Source organism: Natrix helvetica, assembly GCF_964273705.1.
Source record: "Natrix helvetica genome assembly, chromosome: 13".
In the NCBI taxonomy this organism is placed as follows: Eukaryota; Metazoa; Chordata; class Lepidosauria; order Squamata; family Natricidae; genus Natrix; species Natrix helvetica.
In genome coordinates, this window is record NC_138557.1 from 1,086,947 (window position 1) to 1,106,599 (window position 19,653).

General features: G+C 53.0%; 1 protein-coding gene across 1 annotated transcript; it reads left to right on the forward strand.

Moving 5' to 3' along the window:
- The first annotated feature begins 258 nt into the window (after nucleotides 1–258).
- Nucleotides 259–19,540, forward strand: FLII (FLII actin remodeling protein). Its single transcript, XM_081965860.1, has 30 exons — nucleotides 259–415; nucleotides 2,960–3,070; nucleotides 3,559–3,630; nucleotides 3,728–3,808; nucleotides 4,036–4,121; nucleotides 4,649–4,810; nucleotides 5,332–5,435; nucleotides 5,766–5,941; nucleotides 6,678–6,835; nucleotides 6,942–7,026; nucleotides 7,568–7,715; nucleotides 8,023–8,156; nucleotides 8,280–8,492; nucleotides 8,980–9,159; nucleotides 9,446–9,528; nucleotides 10,429–10,503; nucleotides 10,630–10,713; nucleotides 11,328–11,499; nucleotides 11,811–11,915; nucleotides 12,100–12,291; nucleotides 12,970–13,158; nucleotides 13,574–13,713; nucleotides 14,168–14,417; nucleotides 15,263–15,417; nucleotides 15,942–16,002; nucleotides 16,317–16,445; nucleotides 16,887–16,993; nucleotides 17,374–17,479; nucleotides 17,700–17,765; nucleotides 18,194–19,540. Exons 1-30 carry the CDS (start codon nucleotides 353–355, stop codon nucleotides 18,326–18,328), a joined length of 3,822 nt encoding a protein of 1,273 aa, XP_081821986.1. The 5' UTR covers nucleotides 259–352; the 3' UTR covers nucleotides 18,329–19,540.
- The last annotated feature ends 113 nt before the right edge of the window (nucleotides 19,541–19,653 follow it).

The following is a 19,653-nucleotide window of genomic DNA, read 5'->3' on the forward strand; positions in this document are numbered from 1 at the left end:
GATCCCCTTTTGCGCCAGTCGGTGGGCTAAGCCAGATTCGTGCTGGTAACCTAACGACCCGCGGCGATTCGCTCAACAACCGTGGCCGGAGAGGTCATAAAACGGGGCAAAACTCCCCCTTAATAAAACCTCTCGCTTAGCAGCGGAAAGGAGGCGGCGGCTCCGGGGTGGTCGTAAGTCGAGGACCGGTGGGGCTGAGGCTCCAGAATGCCCGGGAGAGGAAGGGGTTAACGAGAGGCGTGTCCGCGCCAGGCCCCGCCCCGCCCCCTCCGTCCGCGGAAAGAGCCGCCGCCGCCGCCTCCCCGGCCGCGCTTCCCCGCTCGCCGCCCGCCGCCCGCAGCCGCCGCCGCCCATGGCCTCCACCGGGGTGCTGCCCTTCATCCGCGGCATCGATCTCAGCGGCAACGACTTCAAGGTGAGCCGGGCCCCGCGAAGGCAGGCAGGCGGGCTGGGTCCAGCCCCTCCACGGAGCCCCGGCCGCGCTGGGCTGGATCGAGCCGGGCAGCCGCTCGCCCGCCGCGTGGACTAGCCAAGCCCCCTCTCCTGCCGACTCCCACTCCCATCCTCCCCCGCCGCCGCCCGGAGGATGGGAGTCGGGATCCCCCGGCCTCGCCTCAGCGAAACTTGGAGGGGGCTTTCCTGGGAGCGGCGGGGTGGGGAGGGGGCGTCAAGGAATCTCCCCTCCTCGGCCCGTTGGGAAAGGCAGCCCCCTCGGAAGTTTCTTAAAGGGGGGAGACCCGCCCCGCCCCGCGTTACGGAAAAGGCCGGAAGACTTTGGGGGAAATACATGCAATTTCGAAAGTAAGATAAAAGTTTGGGGTTTCACGTTTGCATCCACCAAAATCGTTCGTGTGTGTACATGCACCCGCCCACACCCACACATACATATACATACATATACATACATATACATACATACATCTTTTCCATTGTCCCGGGGGCTGTTCTCCGCCCTGCCTGCCTTTCTCCCATGGATTGAAATAAATGAAATGAAAACCGACTCAGAGCAAGAGGCAAGTGACATTTCCAGTCTGAGCCCCGGGGACTTCTCAGCCTCAGCGACTTTCTTCAGGGAGGGGGACTTCATCCAGGCCCCCCATCTGAAAAGTCACCACCCCGATTTAACTCTCCAAATCCCCAGAATCGGAATTCAAATCCAGTTGAACAGAGTTGGGAGGGGACCTTGCAGGTCATCTACTCCAACAACCCCCTTCCCAAAGCAGGAGACCCTACAGCTGCCTCTACCTAGGATTGAACTCACAACCTCCTGATCTGATTAGAGGGTGGCTCCCTGCCCTGCAGCTAATTTGCACTGCACAGTACACTGCTCCTGTCCTTGGAGGCTTCACCTCCTTTTTCAGAATGTCAAATAGAGGAGGCCCTTTTCCATGGGGAAGGGGGTGACCAGTTATTCTTAATTTTTGGTTAGAGTTGATTGATTCGGGTCCTGTGAAGTCGGGGTGTATTTCCGGGCATCTCTTGGTTATTTTAAGATCTGGTCTTTGGCTTGGCTTGTGACTCACTGCTGCCAATGTCAACTGGCCGCAGGGGAAGAGAAGGGAGGGGCCATCCCCTCTTTACAGAATCTGACCTGGGACAGTTCAGAAGCACCTTCATTAGGGGAGTGGGTGGAATATATGCTCTTTCTTTCCTAAAGAAAGCAAATATTCACAAATGGTTCCACAAAATCCATAAAAGATAATATCCGCCAATTGTTGGGGTGACCACAGGGAAAGGTTGCCTAAAATGAAAAAAATCATGTTTTAATCATTATAAGACTCATTTATTAAATGTATAGCCCCAATCCCCAATGGAAGATATGAAATATCTCACCTTTTAGAATAAAATAGAATAACAGAGTTGGAAGGGACCTTGGAGGTCTTCTAGTCCAACCCCCTGCCAAGGCAGGAAACCCTACACCGTTTCAGACAAATGATTATCCAATCTTTTCTTAAAAACTTCCAGTGTTGGAGCATTCACAACTTCTGGAGGTCTTGCTATCTTGTTGCCACTTAACGCCAAAATATTATGAAATCTTGCACAATTTATTTACTAAAGGTTCCTCATGTTTCCTACAGTTACACCTCCCTACGTTCCCTTCCACCTTCCTCAAAGTTTCCATGTTTCTCATTTCCTCTTGCAGAGTTTACGAGGCTGATATCAGAATTATAATTAGCAGGGAGCCACATTTCGGGGTGGGGAGGGAGGGAGGGGGGAGGCATGTCTGCCTTGAGATGTCACGGAGGTCAGGAATACTTTTCAAGTGACGCGCGAACCCTGTTTATATATAGTGACGTCACTCAGGGAGGGGGAGGGGAGCCAGCCTCTGGACACTTGATCTCTCTGGCTGGCTCCTAGCGTCTCGCATGGACGAGGGAGGATCGGACTTCATAACATTTCAAGCTGTCCATTTCTTGAGGCAGGAACAGTTGATTTAAATGGTGCTTAAGAATGAATAGAATAGACTATAGAATAGAATAGAATTTAGGGTAGGATAGGATTGGATAAGAATTAATACGAAGAATAGAAATAGAATAGAAATATAGAAATATGACTATATGAGCTGTGATGGCGCAGTGGTCAGAGTGCAGTACTGCAGGCTCCTTCTGCTGCCTGCCGGCTGACTGCAGTTTAGCAGTTCAAATCCCTCCAGGCTCCAGATTGATTCAGCCTCACGTCCTTCCGAGGTGGGTAAAACGAGGACCCAGATCGTTGGGGGCAAGAGGCTGACTCTGTAAACCGCTTTGGGAGGGCTGTAAAGCGGTGTATAAGTCTTAAGTGTTATGGATATTTGTTTTAACAACCACGCAAAGTTAAAATGGTGCAGAAAAAAGTGACGCCTAGTCCTCGCACTTATGACTGTCACAACACATCCCCTTGGTCGCTTGCCAGAACAGCCTCCAGCTGGTTTATCAGATCTGACCCCCACCCCCACCCCCCGACGTCTCTCCCTGCGCAGGGCGGCTTCTTCCCAGAGCACGTGAGGTCCATGAGCAGCCTGCGATGGCTGAAGCTGAACCGGACGGGCCTCTGCTACTTGCCGGAGGAGCTCTCGGCCCTCCACAAGCTGGTGAGAGAGCAGCCTTTCCTTTTGCAGCCTCCCTGGGGATCATTGGGGGGGGGATATGGGGCCCCAGAAGGGTCTTTTTTTTAAATCCCCCTTAATGGTTAACATTGCATTTTTGCAAGGAAGAGTTATGATGGTGTCCTCCAACCACCACATCCCCTATCACCTTTCCGTCTTTCTCTTTTTGTGCCCAAAGGGGGGCTTGGGAGCCTTCTGGTTCAAGGACTAGTGAGAGAGAGAGTGGGTGGAGGATTTGGGGAGGGGGGGGACAGATTTCCCTCCAAAGGTCTTCCCCCCTCCCTTCCTCCTGCCTCCTTCACGCTCACATCCCACCCCAATCCATGTCCTTCTCCATTGGATTTGGGCTCAGTGCACAAACCCAGATACTTTGTCCAGAGGGAAGAACCCCTGTGAAACTCTCCAGTGTGGGGGGGTGCCTACCAACAATCCCACGCAGCCCCCAGACCCTTTCTGCTTCTCTTTCCCAATAGGAACACCTCTCTGTCAGTCACAACAACCTGACCACCCTCCACGGAGAATTCTCCAGCCTCCCTTGCCTGCGGGTAAGTCCTCTGCCCCCCAGAGCTCCCCCCGTTGCCCCTCTGCGTGGTCCCAGGTGGGCCTGACCCCCTCCTCTTCTCTCTCCTCCCGCTTCCCCAGGCCATCGTCGCTCGGGCTAATGCGCTGAAAAATTCTGGGATTCCTTATGAAATCTTCCAGCTGGATGATCTCTCGGTCTTGGTAGGTGGCAGCCCTGGCTGGGGGAATTCTGGGGGTTAAAGTCCACGTATCTCACAGTGGCCCCGTTTGAGATAATTGCTCTGAATTAAGGCGCACCCGTTATTTTTGCTGTCTTCCTTTGGGCCCCTGAGAAACGTGGCCTGTTTGGCAGCCACGGCAGGAGACACCCAGCCACGCGATGCTTCCGTGGCCTCTGATGTCCCCTTCCTGTCTTTCTGTCTCTCCAGGACCTCAGCTACAACCAGCTGACCGAGTGTCCACGGGAGCTCGAGAACGCCAAGAACATCCTTGTGCTCAACCTCAAACATAACAGGTAGGAGTCCTCAACTTATAACCGATTGCTTAGCAACTGTACGAAGTCACAACAGACGCCCCCTCCCCCCCAAAAAAAGCTGCGGGTGTGTTGGGACGTCCCAAATCCAAGCTTAGACCAGAGCAAACCATAATGACTACTTGCCCAAAACAGGCGGCAGAGGGGGGAGGAAAAGGTTTCTTGGCGGATTCTGCCGCTCCCTCTCCTTTCATCTCAAGGCCCCGTCCTCTGCCCTTCTGCCAACTCAAAGAAGCACCCAGCAAATGGCAGCTTCAACCGAGAAGCCAGCGGCAGCCTCTAGGCCCAGCCCTCCGCGGAGGGAGACACCCCAGGGCGTGGGGGGAGGAGAGAGACGAGGGGCTCCTTCCAGGGGAAAAAAAAAAAAGCTGGGGTGTGAACCGCCGGCTGCTGAAGTGTGTCTGGCGAGCGGGGAGAGGCGCTGGGCCCAGGCGGGGCCTCCCTGACAGGGTAAACAAGGTGTGTCCCTCTTTTTCTCTCCCGCCCCGCCTCCCGCTTGGCCCCCGCAGCATAGATAGCATCCCCAACCAGCTCTTCATCAACCTGACCGACCTGCTTTACCTGGACTTGAGTGACAACAAGCTGGAGAGCCTCCCCCCCCAAATGAGGCGCCTGGTGCACCTGCAGACTCTGCTTCTGAATAATAACCCTCTGATGCACGCCCAGCTCAGGTAGGAGGGGGGGTCTTCCCCTGGGAGTTGCAAGGGGAGGGTCCCGTTTCCAAGCCCCAGACGTTGGCCTAAAGCAGCCGTGGCTGACCTTTTCCGGGCCCAGTGCCCAAAGCACCTGTGTGTGTGCAAGTGTGCATGCGCCTGAACCCCCAAAGTGTTCCCCACGCATGCACCCCGTCCCCCACATGCACAGCCCCCCCACGCATGCGCGACAGGGACCCGGTGAGCAGCTGGTCGGCAGGAGGCAGGCCTCCATGCACAGCAATGCTGAGGTGGGCCAACGGCTCTCGTGGCCCCAGAGAGGGTGCTTCCCGCCATAGGTTCACCCCCACGGCCTAAAGGGAAGTCTCTCCTTTGCTCACTCTAAAGGCGCTAGTCCCTGGGGTTCGGGAGAGACCTGGGCGCAGGGGCAAATGGGCAAGTTGATGAAGGGCAAATTGGGGAGAAGCCCACCTTGCCTCCCTGCGCCTGGTGGCCCTGTCTCAGCCCTTCCCCTCCCCCCCTCGCTCTCCCCCCTGAAGACAACTCCCCACCATGACGGCTCTGCAGACGCTGCACCTGAGGAACACGCAGAGGACCCAGAGCAACCTGCCGACGAGTTTGGACGGCCTCAGCAACCTGGCAGGTACCAGTTCACCCCACCTCCCACCAGGGGCCGGTAAAGACCCCGTCAGGCCAGCCTTGCCCCCCCTGGCCCCCGTGGCATCCTCTAAAGGGGCTGGGCCTCAAATCCTGCCGCCTCTGGCTGAGTGGAGCATCTGTAGGAACCGTACTTCCGATGCGCATGGTTACTTACAGTAACAGAAATGCCTTGAAAGGGGGGGGGGGAGATACTGCAACGCAAGTGGGGGCACTGTGGGCCCCAGAACTTCCCATCATGGATGACCACCTGGCCCCCTTCCAGGGAGCCCCCTCCCCTTGTGCAACTGGGCCTTTCTCTCTTTGCCCTGCACAGATGTGGACCTCTCTTGCAACGGTCTCAGCCGCCTTCCGGAATGTCTCTACACTCTGCCCAACCTGCGGCGCCTCAACCTGAGCACCAACCAGATCTCGGAGCTGTCTCTCTGCATCGACCAGTGGACGCAGCTGGAGACCCTCAACCTGTCACGGAACCAGCTCACTTCCCTACCGGTGGGTGGCCCTTCCCGGAGACCACCGAAGCCCACTGTGGGCTCCCGAAGTCTAGCTAAGGGCAGACCGGCACCTGGAGCAGGAGGAGCCAGTGATGGCTTTATTAAACGACCATATTTGATTAAAGCCAGCAGGTTAAACCAAGCGACAGGTTTAACGGTGGGTTTGAGAGGTTTGACACAGGTATAAGAGCAAAGCGTTCCCTCAACCAAGCGTATAGGTAGTCCTTTACTTATGACCGATGACTTAGGAATCATTTGAAGCTGCAACCGATATATGAAAAGGGGAACGTATGGCCAGGATCCACACTCCCTTAAATGGGGAAGGTGGCTATGCTGGATGCTGCATTGCTGTTACAAGCGAGGAAAAGCAGAGACGTTCAGGAACTGGCCACATTCCAGGGATAAGGACATAGGCCAGGGTCTCTGAAACTTCATACCTTGAAGATGTGTGGGCTTCAACTCCCAGAATTCCCCAGCCAGCATGCTGGGAGTTCAAGTCCACAGGCCTTAAAAGCTGCCAGGCTTCAGAAATATAAGAGGAATGTGGAACAGTAAATCCATTTTTTTTCCTCCCTTTGCATTGCAATTTATGGAGACTTTTGTTCTATGTTTATAAAAACCATTTGGACCTTTCGGACCACATTTGGACAAAGTTTTGTGGAAAAGCAACTTCTGAAATGGGGATTTCCTTCCTGAAATTAATGTTTCATCCGTTCTTTTTCCCCCTTCTCCAGTCTGCCATTTGCAAACTCACCAAACTAAAGAAGCTCTACTTGAATTCCAACAAGCTGGACTTTGATGGCATCCCCTCCGGCATCGGGAAGCTGACCAACCTGGAGGAATTTATGGCAGCCAATAACAACCTGGAGCTCATTCCCGAAAGCCTTTGCAGGTAAGTCACGCTTGGCTCCTCCGCCGAGCAGCAGGGCCATCGCTCTCTGGACAAGCTGGACTTCAGCTCACCTGAGCTCAGCCCTCTGACCCTCCTCTGTCCCCAGGTGTGTGAAACTCAGGAAGCTGGTTTTGAACAAGAATCGGCTGGTGACCTTGCCGGAAGCGGTGCATTTTCTGACAGACATCGAGGTGAGAGTTTTGGGGGGCAAGGAATCCTGCAAAGAGGAGGAGGAGGAGAATGGGGCATCCTGTAAAAAGGAAGTGGCTCCACCTTGGACGACAGTTGAGGTCCGTGGAGATTCTCAGTCATCCAGGGACTTTTTCCCAAGAGGCAGCTGGGCTTTCTGGGTTATTTTTTTTTTTGAAGACGTTTCGCTTCTCATCCAAGAAACTTCAACTCTGACTGGATCCATCCACCCACCATCCAGTCAGAGCCGAAGAAGCATCTTGGTTGAGAAGCGAAACGTCTTCAAAGAAAAGACAGAAAGTCCACTTGCCTCCTGACAAAAAGCACCTTTGGGACAACAGTTGAGGGTTAAGGACTAGCTGTAAACTAGAACCTTTTTAGTTTTGAGAAAGTCTCCTAGATGGCAGTTGGGGCCTCAGGGGCAGCGAGCGAAAGTGTGCTGTGGTTGAGAGACTTCCGTTCTCACATCAGAGCCCGAGACTTGCCGCTGAAGAACTTACTGTCTTCTCTGCTCCTCACTGAGGTCGTCTTCTCTGCCTGCAGATCTTGGATGTCCGGGAGAACCCAAACTTGGTGATGCCTCCAAAGCCTGTGGACCGAACTTCAGAGTGGTACAACATTGACTTCTCCCTGCAAAATCAATTGCGGTTGGCTGGGGCATCTCCTGCCACGGTGGCAGCGGCAGCTGGAGGTGAGCTTAGGACCCTCTTTTGGGTGTAGTTTAAGACCCCCTTTGGATGCAGGTTAGGACACACTTTGGTTGTAGGTGTGTAGTTTTCTATCCTTCCCCAGCAAACAGCCACAAGAGAAGGTCATAGTCAAACTATTGCCTTCAGCCTGATCATCTCAAGAACTTCCACCTGCCTTGTAAACTAGAAGCACACCGATCTTCCCAATCTTGTTACTTCTAGGTGGGAGCTAAAACTTCTCCATCCAGTGTTCTCCTCTCCATCTCTTGCTTTCTAAAACTCTTTCCCCCTCCCTCCTTGGGTTCCCAGGGAGCAGCCCAAGAGACCCCCTGGCCCGGAAAATGCGCTTGCGAAGACGCAAAGATTCAGCCCAAGACGATCAAGCCAAGCAGGTCTTGAAAGGCATGTCAGACGTGGCCCAGGAGAAGAATAAGAAGCTGGAGGTAAGGCGACGACCACAAGGTTGGATTCCTGCCCAGGTGACCCTCCCCCTCCATGGCTGCGGAGGAAACGGAGAAGCTGTGACGGGGGCTAAGAGGAAAAGCCCTTCCCCTTTTCCCTTTTAGGAGAACGGAGACCTCAAATACACGCATCTGAAGACCCGCCGTTGGGACCAGAGTCTGGAGAAACCTCAGCTCAACTATTCGGAGTTCTTCACGGAGCATGTGGGGCAGCTGCCAGGGGTCACCGTCTGGCAGATCGAGAATTTCGTGCCCATCTTGGTGGACGAGGCGTGCCACGGGAAGTTCTATGAAGCTGATTGCTACATTGTGCTGAAGGTGGGCATTGCCAAAGGGCCAGGTTGCGTGTGTGTCTGTGCGAGTGGGATATATCCACAGCCCTAACTTCCCCGTCTGAGGCTGGTTTATGGCAATGTCCTTCAACCACTTTCCGAAGTTGGGCCAGATAGCCAGTCCACCGTCCACATCTGGACGTGGCCTTTCAAGGTTCTGGAGAGCAGATCGCACAGAGATAAATCCTCATGGGAAACATTTTCTAGAGCTGGAGAACAGGCAGGCAGCTCCCCAACTTGTGACTGGTTGCTCAACAATTGTCCGAAGTTACGACAGACCTACCTTAGATTACGTCCGCCCCAGATTCAACCAGGTCGCAGTAACCACCATGAAAAGGATCGTAAAATTGTGTTGTTGTTGGTTTTATGGCCGTGTGTGACAGGCAGGCTCCATTATGGTCCTGTCGAGGAAGAGCAGGCATAGGGAGAGACCCGAGGGAGGCTTTCTCCAACTCCTAATTGCTCTTCTCCAGACCTTCCTGGATGACAGTGGATCCTTGAACTGGGAGATCTATTACTGGATCGGCCAGGAGTCCTCCCTGGATAAGAAGGCCTGTTCGGCCATCCACGCCGTCAATCTGCGGAACTTCCTGGGGGCCGAGGGCCGGAGTATTCGGGAAGAGATGGGGGACGAGAGCGATGAGTTCAGCCAGGTACCCACCTTTCTCCGGGGGCGGGGGGGGGCTTCCCTTCCAGAGACCTTTGCAAAGACCCAGGCCTTCTGAACTGCAGGGAATGGCCCCAAGAAATTGGGAACAGGAGGAAAGAGGATAAAGGAAGAGCAAAATGACTTAACATGAAAATAACTTTTCCATGCTCTTGTGAGGAGAAGAGGGTTTGTGAGCCGGCGTGGGTGTCTAATCCACGGGGGTGACAGGTTGGCTTTAATGCAATTGTTTCTGTCCTTCTGCTTTTGAAAATCCCCTTTTTGGACGCGAGGTGTTTGATCACGAGATCTCCTACATCGAAGGGGGCACTGCGAGTGGCTTCTACACGGTGGAAGACGTCCATTACGTCACCAGGTAAACCTGAAGCGTCCCCACCCTTAGGCTTGGCTCCAGGTGCTCAGGAGGAAGCTGGTGGTTACGTTTGGGAGTCAAAGAAAGCCTGAATCTCTCGATTCCAAAATAATGATTTCACAGGCCCATTAAACTTTCCTGCTCTTCCTCTTCCTGCAGCCCCCCAGGACTTAGGATTACCCGGTGGAGTTTCAGGAGACAGTTGGGGTCTTTGGGGTGGGCTCAAAACTGGTGGCTCCCTTGGCAGTTTAGGGGTGGGTGGGACCCGCCTGCTATCCTGACTCGCCCCCAAATGAGCCAGCTTGCAAATCTTCAAGTTATTGTCAGGCCTGCAGTCATTTTTTTCTTTTGGATCTTTGGCCTGCCACACTTTCCATTATTCTGCTATGCATTTTTCTATGGTGGGAAAATGGGAGGGGGGCATTGTAGGAGTGAGATGCTATGTAGCCATAACAAAATTCTTTCTAGAAAGCCAAGGTCACCATCCTTTGTCTCTGCACCTGACCGGAACTACTGGATAGGTAGAACTGTCAGCATGGCACTGGATGATTGGACCATGTGATGGACTGGTGGGTGGTGGGGGCAAGGTCTTAATAAATTGGAGCTGTGAGCAATACTTTGCCTTCAACTCTGATTTACTTTTGGAGGCTATTTGGAACCCTGACAGTTACAGACTTTTCTAGCTTGGCTATTCTGCGATGGCAACTTGCAAACTGCAAATCCATCCTTTGAGGAGGAGGCTGCAGTAATTGTTTCGGCCTCTTGTTTTTCAAATGCCTTCTTCAAATGGCTTTAGAGGAGAGAGAGATGATTGCACAATGTTCATTTCTTGTTTTCTCCGTCCGTCCGTCTCCCCTCCCAAGTGGATTTGATCAAACTGTTCTTTCTGCAATTTCAACGCAGGCTTTACCGTGTTTATGGAAAGAAGAATATCAAATTGGAACCAGTTCCTCTGAAAGCAACTGCTTTAGATCCTCGGTAAACACGCAGAGCAGCCACCCTTTGAAGCCTTGAGCTCCGTCTGTTGCGGGGTGGCTGGGAAAATGCTGCTGGCTATTTTAAAAAACCATTTCTCCGCTCTCCCTTTTCTTTCTTCCGTTTTAGTTTTGTCTTCCTGTTGGATCACGGCCTTGAGATCTACATCTGGAGGGGCAGCCAGGCTACTCTCAATGGTACCACCAAAGCCAGGTGAGTGCCAAAAGAAAGGTGTGGCCCAGCTGGTCTCTGAAACATCTGGAGGAGTTCTGAAGAGGTGCATTGATTTTAGCTACATCGTCATCTGACCTTTACTGCCAGCACCCCTCAAAAATAGAACCTTCGTGGTGATGTCAGGCTCCAAAAAGCAAGAAAGAGACTAAAAGAGATTTTTTAGGAAGATTTCTTTATTGTTCCTCACCTGTAGATAAAAATCTTGCCAAACTAAAGCCGACTACTTGGACCGTAAAACAGAAAAGACTCTGGGAACCGTTAAGAAGGAGCTGACTTCACCCTCTTTCTCACACACAAGCTCTCTAAGCTGCTTTGTCTCTTGCTCCTCTGGAATTCGCTTCTTCCCTCCTGGGAATCTGGACAACAGTCCATCACAGGGGTGGAGGGGGGGGGAGAGATCTGGTACCCCAGCCAGTGTGTCTCCTTCACAAGGCTTGGCTGTGTAAAAGCAACCGTGCCAAAAGTGGGGCTTTGAAGGCTACTAACGTTGGGCACAGATGGAAGCAGGGAGCTTTTATCAGTGGAGATCCAGGTTCTCTTGTCATTCTGCTGGTTCTGGATTCATCTCCCACCCAAATCCCTTCTCTTCTCAGGCTCTTTGCTGAGAAAATCAACAAGAACGAGCGGAAAGGCAAGGCGGAGATCCTGCTGCTGACTCAGACCGAGGAGACCCCAGAATTCTGGGACCTCCTAGGTGGGCAGGCAGAAGAGATCAAGACCAACGTCCCAGATGACTTCAAGCCACCCAGACCGAAGCTCTACAAGGTGAGGGAGTTGAGGAGAGAGAAAGAAGGGCTGGCACAGCTTAAGGGTGGATGTCAGCCTCCTCCTCCTCCGCCCATTTCTGTAGGGAGTTTCCAGAAACCTGCTTTTTTTCTTGCAAATCAAATCCCCCTGCTCTAGACTTTACGTTAGTTTTGGGGCATTTATGCCTAAAGGTGTTGATTGTGAGAGAAAGCAGGACTTTGGGAAATCAGTGATGCCATGTTGGTTTGGGTCACACCCAGGAAGGCTCAAACTGGCATCCTTCTCTGGGTAAATGCTCTTCCTTCTTCTCCGTTCCTCCCCCTGTGCAGGTTGGCTTGGGACTGGGCTACTTGGAGCTGCCCCAGATCAACTACAAGCTCTCTGTGGAGCATAAGAAAAGGCCACCGGTGGACCTGTTGCCCGAAATGAGGCTGGTAGGGACAATGTCTGGGAAGTGCTGATGGGACCAGAGTAGAAGTTCTAGATGGCTTCTGATTCTACCTAGTCCAGAACCTTGATTTTTTGGATCTCTCTCTTACCTTCCAAGAGTCCTGAAAGGAGATTCCAAGGGGTCCAGTTGAGTCTCAACCATTCTGCTTTTGTCTTCTCCTTTGGTAGCTCCAGAGCCTGCTGGACACCAGGTCGGTCTACATTCTGGACTGCTGGTCAGACGTCTTCATCTGGATTGGCCGGAAGTCCTCACGCCTGGTGCGGGCGGCTGCTCTCAAACTGGGTCAGGAGCTGTGCAGCATGCTTCACCGCCCCAAGCACGCCATGGTCATCCGGAACCTGGAGGGCACCGAGTGCCAGGTTGGAAGGAGGGCGATTTGGCGAGGAGGGACGCTGGGTGCTCCCAGGGGACTCTAACCCTCTCCAAGGGTCGGTTGGGCCATATTTGCCCACTTGCCGGGAGAAGGAAGATATACGGAAGGTTGCAGGGTTCATAAAGTAATGGGGCAGAACTTGCAAAGCGATGTGGCTTCTTCTAGCCTTATGTGAAGCTCTGGAGGAGAAAGGTCTCAGCTGAAGAGATGATCCTACAAGAAAAGAGAACTAGCTTATATTGATTGCATGTGGCTGCCTAGGGGATTCTGGGAATGTGAGTCCTCAGCTGAAGAAGGCTGGACCTGATTGGCCCCTTGTCTGTTGGCTCTTCGTGATTCTCAGACCAGCATGAATATTTTGAAGAAAAGGACAGTAAATCCTAAAAATAAAGACATGTGATGTGTCTCCTGATGGTAGCAGGAGTCACAATGTCTGCCAAATTCTGGCACACTTTTACTAATTTAATTGCAGGAGGCAATGTCTTGATGTAGGTGAGACCGCTGCTGATTCAAAAGCGATTTCAGTTCATAAGGAGCGTTTCCTTGATTTTGTGTTCTGGAGGGAAAATGTTTACACCCCCAAATTTAAAAGTGAAAAGGTCTTCGAGCAGAGTTTTCTTCTGCTTGGTCTGGGTTTTCTGATGGGGATCCGTGTCCCTGCCAGGTCTTCAAATCCAAATTCAAGAACTGGGATGACGTTCTGAAGGTGGACTACACCCGCAACGCCGAGGCCGTCCATCAGCCTGGTGGCCTCTCGGGAAAAGTGCAGAAGGATGCTGAGAAGAAGGACCAGCTGAAGGCTGACTTGACTGCCCTGTTTCTTCCACGCCAGCCCCCGATGCCTCTGAGCGAGGTAGGCCCTCCAAGGTGGAGGAGAACTAAGCTAGGTCCACCACTCTGGCGCCCTTGTGTGGAAATAGATAAAGCATTCTCCCAACTAGCGTTTCCCAACCATGACATCTTGAAGATGGGCGAACTTCAACTCCCAGAATCCCCCAGCTGGAAGAGGAATTGGCTGGCTGGGGAACTCTGGCCCTTGGAAGTCCACCCATCTTGAACTTGCTGAAGGTTTGAGAAACACTCCTCCAGACATTGGACGATGGGATCATTTATGACCCAGATCTGCTCCTGGCAAACAAGAAGCATCTCTTTGAGACGCCTAGAAGGTTTCCCCACCCAAAGCATCCCTCCATTCTTGCACTTCCTCTGTCTCTCGCTTGAAGGCCACCTCGGTGACTTTGGGCGGGTGGTTGCTTCCCCTCCCCCAGGCAGAGCAGCTCATGGAAGAATGGAATGAAGATCTGGACGGCATGGAAGGCTTCGTCCTGGAGAACAAGAAGTTCACCCGGCTGCCTGAAGAGGAATTTGGCCACTTCTACACCCAGGATTGCTACGTCTTTCTCTGCCGGTAGGTCATCTCGCCAACTTTCCAGGTGCTCCATGACTTTGGTTTCCCGGGGGAGTCTTTCCATCCTGCCTTCTCCCTCTGTCCAAATCAGTGCGTGGTGTTCCTCAAAGTAGGGAAGTGGGTTGAGAGCAGATGCTTCTTCAGAAATGGTCCTCTCCCATTCCACTGGGATTCTCTGGGGGACCCTGCTCCCCGATTCCTGGTGGGCTGAAATCCACACCCTTCACCTTTCTTTGCTGGAACTCAACCTTTAAGAAATGCCCTTCCTGTTGGGTCCCACATGAGCCCTTTGGGCAAAGCCCAGCCCACCCAGCCCTTCCTTGAGATGTTCTCCTAGGTCTCCACTCCTCAGAGCTGCTTTGCGTGATCCTGGTGCTGGAAAAGGTTCCTCGGGTCACCTCTTTTCTGCTGCTTGAGAAGAAGTAACTGAGTAACTTTGGTTTTGTCCTGAGAGGTACTGGATCCCTGTGGAGACGGAGGAAGATGAGGAGAAGAAGAAGAAGAGAGAGGAAGGGAGCGCTGAAGGAGAGAAGAAGGACGAGGAGGAGGAGGAGGAGATGGAAGAAGAAGAGAAGCAGCCAGAAGAAGACTTCCAATGTGTGGTTTATTTCTGGCAGGGCCGTGAGGCCTCCAACATGGGGTGGCTGACCTTCACTTTCAGCCTCCAGAAGAAATTTGAGAACCTTTTCCCAGGCAAGCTGGAGGTGAGCCAGAAGTCATCATCCCTGGGGACAGAAGGAGCGTGGGGAACTGGGGGCACCCGTCCTCTCCGCCGTCTTCTGGGCTGGTGTTTCCAAACTTGGCCCCTTTAAGATGGCCCCATGAGGGATTCTGGGAGTCTTCAAAGAGCCAAGTTTGAGAAAGACTGCTGTAGGAGCTGAGCTGGAATAAATCACCCTGCCCTCCAGATCTCTGCACCACTGACCAGGATGTTTTGGCCAGAGGAAGGCAGGGGTACTAAAATTGTCCTGCCCAGATGTGCTGGACTTCAACTCCCAGAATCCTCCCCACCCAGAATGAGAAATGCTCCCTGATTAATCTGGCCTGGAAAGGACCGTTCTTAAAACACACACACACACACACATTAAGGCAGAGGTCCCCAAACTTGGCCACTTTAAGACTTGTGGACTTCAACTCCCAGCTATGCTGCCTGGAGAATTCTGGGAGTTGAAGTCCACAAGTCTTAAAGTGGCCAACTTTGAAGACCTCTGATCCAAGTGGAGAGATTGCAGAGGAAGAGATTACAAGAGAGTAAGTTATGCTGCCTGGGGAATTCTGGGAGTTGAAGTCCACAATAAGACACAGTAAGTTGCCAAGTTTGGGGACCTCTGCGTTAAGGTTTCCATACCGTTCAAGCTCCTTCTGCTTCTCCAAGGGAGTTGTGTGCGTGTCTTGTTCCTTCTTCCCACTTCCTCCTTGCCCATTTGCAGTCAAGGCCCCAGAGCCAGGCTGATGCATTCTGGGTGGATTCATTCACACACACACACACCCCAAGAACATTCCAAGTACAGCTGAGATTTCTCCAACCCCCCCTCCCCAAATCCTCCAGGTTGTGCGCATGACTCAGCAGCAAGAGAACCCCAAGTTCCTCTCCCACTTCAAGAGGAAATTCATCGTCCACAAGGGGAAGAGGAAAGCCAGGGACGACAACCTCCAGCCCAGCCTCTACCACATCCGCACCAACGGCAGCGCGCTCTGTACCCGGTGAGGGGTGCCATTCCCCGTGGGCAGGGTTGGGGTCTTGGGCCTCTGGACTCGCTGAGACCATTCAAAGCCTCAGAGGGGATTGAGGTCCCGCTAGAACCTGGGAGAAGTCCTCCCATTTCTGCTCTCCTTGCATTTTGGGAACTCCCAACTGGGTTTACACAAGAGTTTGGATCTTGGAACCGAGAGATGGAGAGCTAATGTCGTTTGAGGATTTCTCTAAGAAGGTTGGGCAGCCTCTGCTAAATCCTACCTCCCCCCCCCCCCATCTAAAGACCACCCAGAGTCAAACACCGGAGCAAGCTCTGTTACCTTCAGGATAGCCCTAAGCCTTTGGCCAAAGCTGCCTCCCTTCTTTGTGACCCAAATGAATTCCCTTGGTCGCTCTTCTTTGGCCATGTGTGTCAGTCCATCAACCCAACTGCCCAAACCCAAACCGGCCCAAACCCAGACATGGGAAGGTACCTGTGGTTCTTTCCCTTTGTCCCTGCAGGTGCTGATGGTCTCCTCACCTTCCCTTCCAGGTGCATCCAGATCAACACGGACTCCGGCCTTCTGAACTCTGAATTCTGCTTCATTTTAAAGGTAATCTAAGCCACCAATGGATGAAAACTGAACAGTTGCTTCCTTTTTTTTTTGTTTAATCTGATGCTCTTTTGTCAAATGCATCATGACAGTTGGAATTCAAGGACTCTTTCTGGGGCACCGATCCCCCAAAATGGGTGCCCCCAGAACACTAATACTTTCGTACCGCCACTGCCCCTGCTGGCTCTGAATTCGTGGAGCCTGAACACCTCCGGTGAAAGCCAGCTGGGAGAAGGCTGACCTCTAGCCCAGGGATGCCCAACCTTTGCAACTTTAAGACTTGTGGACTTCAACTCCCAGAATTCTCCTTCCAGGTTCCCTTCGAGAGTTCCGACAATCAGGGCATCGTGTACACCTGGGTCGGCCGGGCTGCCAACCCCGATGAAGCCAAGCTGGCCGAAGATGTCATGAACCACATGTTTGACGACTCGTACAGTAAACAGGTAAAGAGAACAAGGAAGAGGACATTTGCAGCTGAGGGTTGAACCGGGGGGGGGGTGTCCTGGGTGCTCTCTGAGCTTGGTTGTTTTCTTGCAGACCTTTCATGACCCAACTAGGTAACATCATCAGTGCTAGGAGGGGGGGAGGGGGATTGCTCCATATTTATATACAGTAGCAAGCTATACGACTGGATCACGCCACCTCCTGGCCAGCAATCAAGTGAGGAACCACCAGGAACACCCTCAGGGCCAGCTACTCGTATATAAACAGAGAGCAACCCTCTTCTAGCACTGATGATGTTACCTAGTTGGGTCATGAAACGTCTCCCAAGAAGGCAACCAAGCTCAAAGTGCACCAGGGACCCCACAGGGGAAGACAGTGTGGTTGGGAAAACCCACAAGCAAATCTTTTCCCCCTCCCCTCCCCTCCTCCTGGGTTTGCAGGTGATCAATGAGGGGGAAGAACCGGAGAATTTCTTTTGGGTTGGGATTGGAGCCCAGAAACCTTACGACGGAGATGCCGAATACATGAACTTCTCCCGTCTTTTCAGGTGGGCAGTGGGTCCCCTGGGGTGGATCCCTTCTTGAGCCAAAACCCTCCCCCCCTTTATATGGCTTCTATTTGTTTTATATCAATCCTTTTGCTGTTTGTAAGCTGCCCTGAGTCATTTGACTGGTGAGATGGGCAGCATATAAATTTAATAAATAAATATAAATTAAAAAAATGAAATTAAAAAAAGTTTCTGGAGAGCTGCCCTGTTTTCCATCATCATCCAACAAACGCCCCATCTGTGGCAGAACCCAAGAAGCTCCCAGAGGCTGAATCTCCTCCTGGGAGGGAGGGAGGGAGGGGGGGGGAGTCCCTTCTTCCTTCTTCTGCCCCAGGGCTCCGTGTCAAGGCTTTCTCCTGGCTTTGTCCCTCGCCCACCAGGTGCTCCAACGAGAAGGGCTACTTCGCGGTGTCTGAAAAATGCTCCGATTTCTGCCAGGACGACCTGGCCGACGATGATATCATGTTGCTGGACAACGGCTGCGAGGTCAGTCTGGGGCAGGAGCCGGACGGGACCCTTGGCTGGCTGTGGCTGGAGTGGATGAAGGGCTTGCAAAGTGGTGGGAACCAGAAGGAGATGCCTGCTGTGGTCTCCTCTGGAGAAGACCTCGCCCGATCGTCGTCACCACCACCACCTCCTTCTTCCTCCTCCTTCTTCCTCCTCCTCCTCCTTCCTCCTCCTCCTTCTCCTTCTTCTCCTTCTCCAGGTCTACATGTGGGTGGGGACGCAGACCAGCCAGGTCGAAATCAAGTTGAGCCTCAAAGCTTGCCAGGTAACGACCCAGAAGTCTTGCTGACCATTCAGGGTGGAGACGGAGGGAGGCTCCGTGTTCCCCCCCCCCCCTGCTTTGGCTTCAGCCGGGTTTTGCTGGCGGGGGGAGAAAAGACCTCCGTCTCCTGGCCTTCCCCACTCTAAGGGCATGAAGGTGCAGAGGTAGTCCTCGACTTACAGCCGTTCGCTTAGGGACACTGCGGCCGTCCTAAACAAGAGTCTGGATTTTTATCAGGTGACCCTGGGGATAATGCACAGGTCGTAACTGTGAAACGTGCTCCCAGGTCCCCTTTTTTTCAGCGCTGTGGCAACTTGGATGGTTTCAGGAATCCAGGAAGTGGCGTGGAGGTTATAGGTCAAGTTCTGAATATTTTTAGGGCCCGTTGATCACTGTTGGCCTTGAACCGCTCTCCCTCCCTCCCTCCTCAGGTCTACATCCAGCACATGCGGTCCAAGGATGCCGGCCGGCCCCGGAAGCTCCGCCTGGTGCGCAAAGGAAACGAGCCGCTTCCCTTCACCCGCTGCTTCCACGCCTGGAGTGTTTTCCGGAAGCCGCTAGCTTAACGGCGGCCCCCAGCGCCAAACCTCAGACCTCGCCTGCCACCCGCGGTGGCCCCCACGGGGATTCCCCAGCGGATGGACTTTGTAGTCTTGTGCCAGCGCTGGGTGGACCATCCCCGCCCTTCACTGCAACGCGCTTCTCTTCCAGCCGCGGATGGGAGAAAAGGTTACTCAGAGAGAGTGGGGGGAGCCGCATTGCTCCCTCCCACCCCCACCCCCCAAATCCCCCTACTGCTTCCGTTCCCAAGGCCACTCACGTCTCCTTTGACGGTCATTCAGACTTTGCCTGGCTCCTTCTTAGCCATTGTTAGAGAGGAGAAATCTTGGTTTTCCTCCCCCTCAAAACCTCCTTTGCTCCCCGCCTCCCCCATGCTCTCTGGAGCCCCCTCCCCCCTGTTCAGGAGCAGCAACCTCCCAACTTTGTGCAGGAGGCCAGGCTGAGATCCAGGAGGATCTCCCTGCTTGGGGGTCTCTGGCAAAGGCTTGCAAAGAGATTTCTGAATTAGGTTTGGAGCGGAAGCAGAGAGGTTTGGGGGGGGGGGAGGCTCTTGATCTGCAAAGCGAATGTAAGATCCCCCCCCCCATCTTCCATCCCCGAGAGGGAAGAATTTCAGCAGGTGGCTTCTGTGCCCCTCAAAGCCACCCCTGGCTAAAATTCTTTTTTTATTATTATTTTTTACAACTACTAAAAGCACAACTCTCTTTTATTGCCTTCCGGTTGAAATGCCTGCTCTTCTTCCTTCTTCTCCTTTTTTGCACTGAATTACAGAGTTTCAAAAAAAAAAACCAAGCTTGATCACGCAAAGAAGTGGTGTCCTGCTTGCTCCTAGTCCTCATGAGGTTTGGAAAAGCAGATCTCTTGCCAACTTTTTGCTTTGCGGCCCAGTTCCTTCCCAGATACCTTCCACATTTTGGAAACGGTGGGAAGAAAGCCACGGAAAACACTGGGCAGAAATAGTAAAAAGCAGGAGAAGTGGCACCGTGCCCGCCAAACGTCTGCAGGAATTGCTGCCAGCTGCCGAACGCATGGCCAAAGGCAGGAAATGGCAGGCTTCCTACCTCCAAACAGCTACAGCAGCAAGCAGGAATTCAACCGGTGAAGTGCAGGCTTGCGTCTGGCCTGGCTCAAACACAGCAAAGGGGGCATCAGTCCCAGGGCTTCACAAGCTTCCTTTTTAAGGTCTCAATAAAGATGACAAAGATGGATGTTTCTGAGCTGCTGTGCCGTCATTCTTTTCTGACAGCTATAAGCAAACCTCGGTTCGCTCCCACCGTATATAGTGCTTGTCCTCCCCTCTTAGGTGCCAGTCCTATAAGCGGCATTTCCC

Bases quoted from the DNA above. Each gene is read 5' to 3' on its own strand.
- FLII (XM_081965860.1), top strand. From the start codon at position 353: ATGGCCTCCACCGGGGTGCTGCCCTTCATCCGCGGCATCGATCTCAGC. The intron at 4,122-4,648 runs GTAGGAGTCCTC...TGGCCCCCGCAG, and splicing joins CTCAACCTCAAACATAACAG to CATAGATAGCATCCCCAACC. The intron at 10,504-10,629 runs GTAAACACGCAG...CTTCCGTTTTAG, and splicing joins GCAACTGCTTTAGATCCTCG to TTTTGTCTTCCTGTTGGATC.